The 12,328-nt window shown below is 40.7% G+C and overlaps 1 protein-coding gene across 1 annotated transcript in view; it reads right to left on the bottom strand.

The window, feature by feature from the left end:
* GRIN2B (glutamate ionotropic receptor NMDA type subunit 2B) overlaps nt 1-12,328 on the bottom strand; it is a 416,455-nt gene that overhangs the window by 103,196 nt on the left and 300,931 nt on the right. Inside the window, exon 4 of the mRNA XM_040968253.1 lies at nt 10,114-10,228. Within this exon, the coding sequence (XP_040824187.1) occupies nt 10,114-10,228 (115 nt within the window). The remainder of the gene's footprint in view (nt 1-10,113; nt 10,229-12,328) is intronic.

Raw genomic sequence — 12,328 nt, forward strand, 5'->3', positions numbered from 1 at the left:
CCAGAGCAACGGAGGCATGCCTGTGTGTGAAGGACAACCAGATATTGTGGCTTTAATGTCATGCTTCAGATCGCAGCTAAAGCCAATCTGCTATTAATATGCATACAAAGTAACTTGTTGGGTGGAAAATACATAAAGGTATGGAAAAAAATAGTACACTGGCATAATATCCATCTGTCTTGAGGCTCATCATCCTGTGAGGATGTGAGTCAGCCATGTGCTGCCCCACTAATGAAAGGAGGATATTGGTTTCCCTCCTTCCAGGGCACCTGTGAACAAAGGATTAGAAATACCCAGGAAGGATGCTACAGTGAGGAACAGCCCTAGTGCTCCTTGGAACCCTGAGTGTGAATCTTATAAACCACCACCTCTAGAAAAAGAAAAAAAGAAAAAAGGAAGGAAGGAAGGAAAAAAAGAAAGAAACCAGGTTAATGAAAAATGCAAATAGACAGACACAGAACATATGGCCAGCCCCATTCTCTGAATGATGTAACTACCAAACATAAGATATAATTTGGAAAGCCAGACACAGATTTCTCATGATACAGCTTCATAAACTGTTTGCAGAGCTCTCACATGCATACATTTCAATTTTTTATACCAGAATAAACTTAGCATTTGCTTCCATTTTCTTCATAAGCATCCTGAAGTATTTCATACTTAGCAAAGTTAGAAGGCAGCACACACAGTTGGAAGGGCAAAATGAGACTCCCAGTGGACCGCAAATAACAAATGAAGGATCGGGCTGCACACTGCCCCTATATCCACTTGCTGTTAACTGAACCCACATAAACCAGGCAATTACCAAATTAAATGTTCTCATTCTCATTTTTAACATTTAGAGACACTAAATAATAACCCCGCCAAAAAAAAAATAAAGAATAGCCAGACCTTGTCATCTTAAAAAGCAATCTTATGACACCAAATTTGGATCATCAATAACTGAAATTATTTTCACATGAAAACCAGAATCTCTACTGAAGACATATGGCTCTCTAATCAGAAGAGGCAAGCTTGAAGAAGGGTGATAAAAACCATACAATGCGATAGTAAATAGTCATTAACTTTGTAATTTTGAATAATTTTTCACAAAATAGAGCATGGCCACAATATCCTAGTAAGACATAAAAGTAGATTGCAAACTGTGTATATATTATACACAGAGGGACTTCAAAATGTACACAGAAAAGTAGAATTAAAAGGTAAGTTTATTTTGATACAGTTTGAAATCCATGCATAAATTTTCCCATGAATATTTTAAATTATCTCATATATACCAATTATATTATACTGCATTTTATTGTGTTACAACAGACACATCTACACAATGTATATAGCAAAACTCACTGGTAGGAAATAGAAATAATTTAATTCTGCACTTGTAGATGAGGGTAAATTTCATTTTATACTTCTTCCATGTCTCTAATAAAGATTAACTACATTTATAATAAGAAAATTGTAAAATGTTTTTAACTTGCATAGAATCAAGGAAGAATTCTTATTTCTACAACATTCTTTCTCTGTGAGTTCCACTACTAGAAAAATATTATAATTCAGGAGTTAGTAAAATAGTTAAGAGGAGTCAGAGCCCAACTACAGATAACCGTCGTGAAATTTAAAAAAAAATCTCACTAAAGTTTAAGCACAATGGATGAAACCCATCTTTTGCCTTTGGGGACATTTTTTTTCTTTGTACTGTGTTTCCTTAAGCCAAGGTTAAGCCTCAGTCTCAGAGTTCAGCTCTGGTTTCCTCCCCAACAGCAAGTACAGGATTCAAAAGTCAAGTCAACCAGGGTTAGCTTGCTCTTTTATTCCTTTCATTCAGTGTCTGGTGACAAGCACCTGAAGACAACCAGCTTTTTCTGAAATGATATTTCTGAAGTCTATTCCCCTAATACATCGGGCTCCTTTCTTTATTTCACAAGTGTCTCTGGTAGTAGAAGCTTGACCTTGTGGATAGATCCTAATATCAGTGTTGAGATTTTAGGGTCCCACAACATACTTTTTCTTCCCCCTGGGAGCCCGTGACTAATAATCTCTTTCTGAATCCACAGAAAAAGCTGTTGGCAAAAAGATAGGCCAGTCTCCTAGTGCTCCGGGAGCCAGAACAAGGGAACTTTTGGATGTGAGGGTCTAATAATCGCAATGTGGAAAAAGCACCCTAAAATACAGAATTAATTGGCTGTGTGTAGGAGCCATTGGTATATAAAGTAGAGAGATGTCAGTTGACTGTTTGCTTACCAAGCATCATGAAACCTCAGCTTTACCAAATGGTAAGACAGGACATCATTGGTGGGTTACAGAAATGGTAAGGGTCACTTTTCTTCTTAATGTGTACTTTGATTTTTTAAATTTCAGCTGTTTCTAAACTACTCATTTGTTGGGAGTCATCCTTGGCTCATGGTAGATTCTCAGTGATGATGTTCGAGATGCAAATGAGGAAGGGAAGGGGGGAAATAGGAAATGGGAGAGAGAAGATGAAATGGCAGAGGAAGGAAGACGACAAACTCTCAAAGCCACACAGTGCATGCACTGCAGCTTGAGCAGGACCACGCATCACAGACAAGAAAAGATCCAAATTTTAGGACTCTGAAAGTCATCCCCTAGAGTTGTTAACAACTCACCTACTCAACATGTTTCTCCATTAAGAAATTCTCCCTATAGCTACTGTCAATCCTCTCTGCTTGATTCTAAACCCACTTCCTCTCATTTTGTCTCAGAAGAGAAAGTGAACAGCTGATTTTCCACTTGATACAAGAATTCTTCATACATATAAAGACAGTAAGCCATCACCTCACTGCCCTTTTCTTCCTCTTCGTGACCCCATTTCCCTAAGGCCTTTTCCATAGATCCTGTGTTCTAATCCTTTAATCCACTGATGCATATTAGCATTCAGTTCAGTGTCGGTGAAGACAGACACAGGAAATGCTGCTGACATGAGGAGTGTCTGTTTCAAGTTTCTAATGCCCTCTGTGGAGTCAGGTGAATATGAATGCTCCTTTGCCTCTAGCCTGGGGCTGGCAGGTGCAACACAGTTGCTGCAGGTGAGCTCAGGCAGTCACCAAATGTTACTGGCTGCACAGTAACGTCTTGCATTATGTTGAGCACAGAGCTGCAGCAGAAATGCAAACCAAATCAAGTCCTGTATACATTAGCTTTCTGTCAGAATATTCCTGAATGTGTGTGTGTGTGTGTGTGTGTGTGTGTGTGTGTGTGTGTGTGTGCGCGCGCGCGCATGCATGCGTGCACATGCACAAAAGATGAAGAGGCTACCTTATTTTGATAACACATAACTTTCAAGTAGGAATAGATATTCTGGCTCAGAGGTTTCCATGGTCACATGAGCCCTGCACATCCCTTAAAGGATCCAGCTTCCTGCTAGCATACCCAGGGAGGAAACAGATAATAACCCAAGTACTCAGATCTCTGTCACCTACATGGAGATTCAAACAGGCTTCTAGGCTCCTGGCTTCGGCCTGTCACAGTCCTGGCTGCTGTGGGTGGTGGGAAAGTGCAGCAGCAGATGGATGAGATCTCTCTCTCTCTCTCTCCCTCCTTCCCTCTCTCTTTCATTCTGCCTTTCAAATAAATAAAGTGCAAACCATTAAAATATTTTATGTTATAAACCACGGCAGCCAGGGACCTCTCTTGTATTATCTCTGAATTGATGCAGAACAGAATCATTACCAGTCCTCAGACACATGCAGGGCAGAAGCCAACACTCCAGAAAAGAGTGCTTCCTCATGGATACAAGGTTACAAAGACTCCCTTGCCCTAACTCATCACAGGCTTTACACACTGGCAGACACACTGGCAGGACATATCTCACTTTCTGTGTTGGTGTAGCCACCACAGCTTCGGGGTCTTCCAATTCTCAGCCTGTCCACCCTTCACACTTCTCCTGGATCCATGCATTAGTACTGCTTTAGGGTCAGCACTGCATGCCAAGCACTTCTATTTCCAGCACTTCCTTTACTGGTCACCATCAGTTTCATAAGCTCTGTCATACCACCATCACAAACAGTTAGCAGGAAACTGAATAAATGATCCAAACCAGCTGAGAGAATGTTTTCATCTACACAAAGAAGGCTTTCTTCTGACAGGTGGAGGAAGAGAAGAGGGAGTGGGCTTATAAAAATGTCCCTCTTGACTCTTCAGAGAAAAGAGAACAATAACTAATTCTGACCCAAACCATCCCTTTAAGGTCTGTTTACATCTTAGAGTCTGAAAATGCACCATCATCATTTCTTGGAGTCATTACTCAGAACACACCCCCATTGCATTTCATTTTTATTATCCCCATTTTAGGAACGATTAAATGGATTCAGAGAGCAAGTAGCAGTGAAGCAAATCATGAGAGGCTCTGCTAGAGACGGCAGCCTGAGAGCCTGTTGGAACTGCTTCTTGGCACCAGACTATTTTTAATGCAAGTTTATGCAGCTGTCCCATACTCACAGAGCCTTATTCTGCACACAGTTATTTTTTCATCACTCCCCACTCTTTGCAAAGCACCCGCTCTGCCTGCATGCGGGTGCTATGTCTCGGTGTGACTGTGCATTCTTTGTGAAATATCTTCCATGTGCCTGTACATGAGACATGTTCTTGGCTTTCTGAGAAGAGAATTTTGGTCCAGAGTTCTCTTGGTGATTTTGCCTTCTGACAGTTACTTAACATTGGATCCCATTTAAGGTATACGAGGGCAAGATGCTATTTGATTTACAAAAAAAAAAAAAGGTTGAATACATACATAACATTTGTATATTCCTGGAGTATTTTCAGATAAGAAAAAAAAGCATGAGAAATTGACAACAGCAATTTCTCTGGGTAGGGATCCAGTAACTGGAATCAAGGCAACAGAGGCTGCATCTTAGGAGTCAGATGGAAGAAAAGGACTTTCGTTGTGTTGGGTATTCTTTGGCTCTTTCTTACTTCTTAGCTTGTGCAAATATTACCTTAAAAATTACACGAAAATGTAGCAGCTGTCAATTGACATTTGTTGAACACTGAACACTTGGCAGTCAGTATTAACTGGATTTGATTAAAAGATCTCATTTAATCTTTACAGGAGCCTTATTTAAAATCCTCCCTTACAGAAGGAAAATAGACTCAGATCATATCATCGCATGTCAAGTTTACTCAATTGACAAACGGCAACATGGGGAACTGAACTTAGTTGTTTCTGGTTTTCCAAACCACAGTCTACATTGTGCTGACTTCAAGCCTTTTCAAAGGAACCAAAGTTAAAAGACCATTGGGGAACTATTCATAACACACAAAGGAATGATGTAAAATCCTGTCACATGGTTCACATCTGCAAATAATCATCCTTGGCTTTATTCAATCCATCCACACAGTAATCACCATACTGAGCTGCCTGAAACGTATTTGTCACCATCCCCTCAAGTCTGCTGGCACTTGCAATGCTCTCGCCAAAGGTGGGAAGATACCTGTTCTCACACTCCTCTCAGCAAAACACTCCATCTAAATGAGGGATTTTTTAAGCAAACCTAAGATATCTTGGCAATATACTAATCCTCTTTAGCGTACAGATATTTTATTTATGTAAGAACTATATAGGGCTGGCACTGTGGTGCAGGTTAAGCTGCCACTTGCAATGCCAGTGTCCCCTGTGCATGCCCGTTGGTGCCCTGGCTGCTTCACTTCCAGTATAGTTCCCTACCAATGAACTTGAGAAAGCAGCAGAAGAGGGTCCAAGTGCTTGGAACCCTGAAGCCACATGGGAGACCTGGATGTGTTTCCGGGCTTCTGGCTTCCACTTGACCCACCCTTGGCTGTTGAGTCCATTTGGGAAGTGAGCAAGCATACAGAATATCTTTTGCTCTGTCTTTCTCTCACACTTTGCTACTGTGACTTTCAAATAAAAAAATAAATCATTTTTTAAGAAAGAATTATATTTTGAACATTGAGCAAGAAACTCTTTTTATGGGTTACAATCATAAACGGGCATAAGACCCTTCTTTCCACAAATCATTCATTAGATGCAAAGAGGCAATAGACAAGCAAGAAAACAAATGCACAGAATAGTAAATAACTATACTGAAGAAAATGACAATAAAACATGATGGAGCAAACACTTGGTGCAGTGGTTAAGGCATTGCACGGGATGCCCACATCCCATATCAAAGTACCTGGGTTTGAGTCTCAGCTCTACTCCCAATTCCAATACCTGCTAGTGCATGTCCTGGATGGCAGCAAGTAAAGGAGCAAGTACTTGGGTCCCTGCTACCCATGTGGGAAATCTTAGCAAGCTCTCAGCTCCTAGTCTTAGCTTAATAGGCATTGGAATGGCAAATAGGGATCTCTGATTCATTCATTCACTTACTCTCCCTTTCCCTGTTTTCTTCCCTTCCTCCCTCCCTCCACCTTCTCTCTCACCCAAACATATTAAGTAATTTAAAAAATTTTAAATAATCCATGGAATGGAATGAGGGAATGGCCACTTTACAATGGGCTGTCAGCCAAGGGAAATGATATTTACTTAAGTGATACAAGATAAATCTGGGGACAGCACATGGCTCAACCAACTAATCCATCACCTCCAAGTGCTGGAATCCCATATGGAGACCAGTTCATGTCCCAGCTGCTCCACTTCCCCTCTGGCTCCCTGCTTGTGGTCTAGAAAACCAGTGTGTATCAAGGGCAATGGCATAAACTTGCACTCTTTTAGATAGATTTTTGACTGTTTCATTCTATAATGGTTCCCATTCATTCCACATTCATTGAACTATGAAGCATACTCTTCCAGGCTTCTGTTAGGGTACAATGACATAATAACATGGCATTTGGCCTCTGGAGGCTTTCCTCTAGACAATGTGATGGTCCTTCAACAGAAGCATGGATTAAAGCTACAAGAGAGAAGAGAGTGAAGGACTATAACTCAAAGACTGGTAAAGCAACACTTGAATTCAAAGGATGGCTATGATTTGGATAACAGGACAATTCACTCCAGGGAAAAGAAACATTATAACATTTATATAGGCTGTAGGAGACACAAGGACTTGATGGTGAGAGAGACATGATACAGAAGAGAAAACATGCCTTGTAAGGCACATCTGAGACTTGAATGCAGAAACAAAGTTTAGACCCAATCCACGAGTCATAGAAGCCTTACACTGGTTTGAGCAGAGGAAAAACAAAAACAAAAACAAACAAGCAAACAAACACTAGAGTTGTGCACTAGGAAGCTCATTCTAGTATCTGTAGGCAGAACTGACCAAAGACAAAAGGGCAGGCATCTAAGATAAGCAGCCCTGTTTTAAAAACTTATCACATAGTTTTTGGATGATTTACAAGTAAGGACTAGAGCCAGAGCTAGAGAGAAAGCAGCAGTGAGGAGGGAGTGTCTCATTATGTAATGGTATGGGGGTCACATGCCTCAGAGTGCAGTCCCAGGGAGAGAACTTGGCAGGTCTGTGGGTATGTCCCTTTAAGCTAGACAGCTGTGAGATGCACCTGCTTGGGACAGCAATCTTGAGTCTACTGCATAAAAGCTACTCTGGTTGGCCATCTTGGTATTCACATGTGAAATCTCAGCTGTTAAAAACCACTGCTCTGGAGATATTGAGAAGTGCCTATTATGCACAGGGCAAGGAAGGGTCCAGAACCCTTCTGGCAGTATGTTTCCATGGCAGCAGTGAAAGCCAACCTGATTAGGGTGGGGAGCATTTCTAAACAAAGGGATATTCAGTGGTAGGAAGGTGACTTTAATCAAGCCCATCAGCACAGGTTGAGGCCTGGAGCTGAGTCCTGATGAAAACAATCGCATGAGAGACTGTTGCATTGGATTTGGTTTTACCTATGTGCCTTTGTGGAATTGGCTATCCAAGGCTCTCTGGGACAAGATCGTGAATATCAGGGTATTTGTCTCCATTTCTTTTGCTGGCAGCTTTCCCTAGAAATATAACAACTTAGTTTCTCTTCCAGTCAGAACCAGGGGCTGACACCTTGATGCTTGTCCTCAGACAATTGGTCTGTGGATTTTGTGGCACTTACTATCCATCTGTGTTCCAAAGTGTTTTCAAAGAGCAGGAACAGTATAAACAAGGGGGTCTTAAAATATTTAGGGGAAATGCCATACTCAATAAAATTATAAGTGTTTCTTGGCTGAAATATATCTGAAATTTCAAATGCTGACATGTTCTGAAACTCTTCCAGAATGAGACAGTAGGCAGCACCTGTCAACCTCACTAACCTGCAGAACTGCTTCTCAGCAAAGTATGTCAAGGGACAAGTGCCTTGCAGAGGATACCTGAAGAAAGACCACTGGTGACAGTAGTATGGTTACACTGGTATTTAACTGAGAATCTGGAGTAATAAGGAAAGCAAATATGTACCAGGTAATCACAATACATATAGTTCATTTTTTATGTTTTATCAGATTTATTTATTTTTATTTAAAAGGTAGATCTACAGAGAGAAGAAAAAACAGACAGATCTTCTATCCACTGGTTCACTCTCCAAGTGGCTGCAATGGCTGGAGATGAACTAATCTGAAGCCAGAAGCCAGAAGCTTCCTCCAGGTCTCCCATGTTGGTGCAGGGTCCCAAGGTATTGGGCCATCCACTACTGCTTTTCCAGACTACAAGCAGAGAGCTGGAAGGGAAGTGGAGCAGCCAGGACACAGAGCAGGGCCATGTGGGATTTTGGTGGATGCAAGGTGAGAATTCAGCCACAAGGCCATTGTGCCAGGCCTTACACAGTACTTTTCTAAGTATGAGTCTTTAAAAAGATACTGGGAAACTTACAGTATGAAAAACTTTGTATGGATTTCTTTTTTATTGGAGAGAGGGGAACAGTACAAATCTATATTTTAACTCTAAAAATTTTCCATAATCTATTTTAAAGTGCATCCATAGTCTACAAGTGTTAGTTAATATAGTTCACCCTTGCGCCCATAATATGTATACTATTGTTATTATTCAATTTTACAGAAGAGGAGATTGTTATAAAATGTAGCTAAGAGAACTGTTCAAGGTCTTAAGCAGATAAGTAAGTCCAACATGGGCAACCTGACATACAAGGAAACTAATCCTTAATGTTTGCATTTCAAGCCTTGTGATCAAGTGGCAGTAGAAAAATTCTGAGCAGAGCCTGGAACAACAACACTTCACAACACAAAATCTAACTGTATCTGCTCATCAGTCAGTCTTCACATGTGGTCTGACCCTGGAAGACACATTACAGAACTGAGCCACCTCAGTGCCCAACAGTAATGCCAGCATGGGGAGCATTCACAGATGAACACTAAAGGTTAGACAGCCAGAGCACCTCAGCCAACAGAAGACTTTGAGTACCTCTTCGAAAGACAGAAAGTAGCACAGGTTGAATAACACTTCATGCCAGCTGTACATAAAGCACCTAGGTTTGTGGACACATGAGGGATATAGAGGCAACCAACAGGCCTTAGAAAATTTCTCACCTCTGGTGTAACAAAGAGGACAACTCAGAAAAATCAAGACCACTCAAGTAACAGAACATTCTTCCCCACAATGAGTTTCAAATACAGCATCAAGCAGTCCGTCTCCATCCGTGGGCACTAATGCAGTATGATAACAATGAGTGGCCACCTTCTCCCCGCAAACCCCACCATGGCACAGAGGGGAAACTGAGTCATCTATCTCACTCACCTTTTCCCATTATCGATCTCCATCCTAATCAGAGGCCCATAACACCCCAGTTTTGGTAATAAATATTAAGATTTAAAAATTGTATACATCAGTCTTTATAGGCTTCCACAGGTCCTGTGAAGGACATGACTACTGAATTGTACCACTGACTCAGTTTCTTCATCAAATAACATATTAAACACATGCCTCTCCATTACAAGAAAATCATGACTCAAACAATATGGTAGTCACCAATATCAAATGAAAATACATAAAGAAAACAACCTCTTGGTCAACCAAACTAGTCAGGAAATGAAGCTGTAACTCTGAGAATGGGCTAGCTCTTTTGTATTTTTAGAATATGATTTCTTGCACCCTAGGTCCAGGGATCAAAACCTAAGAGACAAATTTTCCTTAGCATGTCACAACATTTTCCAGCTTGCTCCTCTACTTCACCACCCCTCCGAATACAAAAACCATGTCCTACCCGTTCCCATTTCCGCTCCTTGTTCAGAAGGATTATCACCAGTTTGGGATGCATCTGGTAGCCGTCTTCACTGAAGGACAGGTTTCTCCCTTCAAAAGTGACATTGATCAGATACCTGCGGAGATAAAAAAAAAAAGAAGGAAGATTAATCTTGCATGAAGAAGATATACCAAAAAGAGTATGGGTGGAAAAAGAAAAAGATGGATGCAGACAAATCAATTCATCGATACACAGACACTGTGCACCTTGGCAATCTTCTGGTTCCTATTTGACAATACAGCCAATTGTTTTTACATAATACGAGTCACATAAAAAACAGTGTAGTAATTTTAAATAAGGTCAGTCATGGAGTCACACCTATACCTTCAGCTTTGAGTAGACTGCTTAGCCTTCTGAGCCTCAGGACTTGTTTTCCTATCTATAAAAGGTGAAGCAATACATGATGTGTTTGGTAAGGCTTAAATGAGATAGATTAAGGATTTATCATGAGACATGGTACATATTAAAATCTCATTAAAAGCCAACAAGTGTTGTTCAAGAAAGGAGCTAAAGGGTAGAAGTAGTACAGACAAGAAAAGGAAGTAGCTATGAGTACCAAGACAAATTCCTGACGAAAGAGGTCTCATGCTTAGGGTTCTACCTCATCCAGGGATCCACCAATTTCTAACCCTTGTTAACGACATGCCCAGCCCAGTTTCTAAGAATTATAAATCCAGTAGGCAGAGATCTAGTACCACAGGATACAGAAGATCCTAAAGGTAGGAAAAAGAAGAAAATGTGGTTCACAGAGTTCCCCAGGATTATCTGTACACATTTGTCAAAACCCTGGAGAGAACTGCAGCCAGACCAGTGGGCTGGTCTTCCTTCTGTACACCTGTATCCCAGCTTGTCCCACGTACCCACTGGCTGCGATGCTGTGCTGAGCAAATCCTGCATTGGGAAGCCCCACAGTGCTTATCACAAATACATTAGTGCAACTGTGCTGGTAAGTAATGTCCCCTTGCCATATGGGTGAGGGATTTAGCGTCGTCAACTCTGTGTGTGCATGGTAAGCTAATTCGGGAGACTGATGCTTGCTACCAGCCTGTTGCTGCAGGGAATGAGAGAAACATCATACACTTGAAGTCAGACTGACAGAGGAAGGAAGTTGAAAGGTTTCTTAACTTCTGATTCAATGAAACTTCTGCAGCATTAGGTTCAACAAGCAGCTACTAGCACTCATATCCTTCTGGTAGTTATAAACTTGCTGAGACAAGATTGATCAAACCCTCATGGATCACTTCTCACTCCCAGAACTGCCTGGGATTTTCATCCTTTCATTCCTTGATCTTGTCCAGTTTCATATGTACAATCAAGAATATAGAAGACCTCAAAAGAATATGGATTCCAGGAACAATACAACTGAAAGTGTAAGAAACTCATTGGCCCACCACTTCTTCACACACTTTCAATGCATCTGTCAATGGGGGACTTTTCCATACCTATTCTCTCTCAAGGAAGCCATCTCTTGGTTGAGTAGCTCTGAAATCTCCTCCCGTGCAACCCTTTAAAACTTCTGTTCCCCCTGGATATTCTAACTCTGCCACATGGAAGCTTTTCAGGATACCATACATTCCTTATACAATCTGTTTTAATTTATTAATAAAACCTGAAACTCACTCAGTTCTGTAATTTCAACATGAAGAATTTGGGTCTTTTTATTTTTACTTTATTATTATTATTATCATTTTACAATACAGTTCCATAGGCCCTGGGATTTCCTTTAGCCCCTCCCCAAGTACCATCTTCCCCTCACTCTCACACTGAGTTCCCTTATATTATTATTACAGTATAGTTCTTCATAAAGTCATATGTCCATCATTGTGGGCATGGACAATGCCGGAGTCCAGCATCATATTGTCAAAAAAGTTAACAGTTTCATTGGGAGTCCATCTTTGATCTAGAAGTAGAGATGCATACTACACTGTATCCTCACATCTGTATATGACAGTCACCATTACACAGATACTGTACATCCCCTTAAATGAAAAGCCACAAAACAAAAACAGGAAGAAAAAAGCAAATTAAAAATGCCATGAAGTTAAACATGCTACTGAATGACTAATGTGTTGCTGAAGAAATGAAAAAGAAAATCAAGAACCTTCTTAAAGAAAGTGATGCTACCATATGATCTATGAGTCAGTGAACAATTTAATGAGAAAGTGTTTTGAAGAGA

This window comes from Ochotona curzoniae, unplaced genomic scaffold, assembly GCF_017591425.1.
Source record: "Ochotona curzoniae isolate NIBS_2020 unplaced genomic scaffold, NIBS_Ocur_1.0 contig_1482, whole genome shotgun sequence".
Taxonomy (NCBI): domain Eukaryota; kingdom Metazoa; phylum Chordata; class Mammalia; order Lagomorpha; family Ochotonidae; genus Ochotona; species Ochotona curzoniae.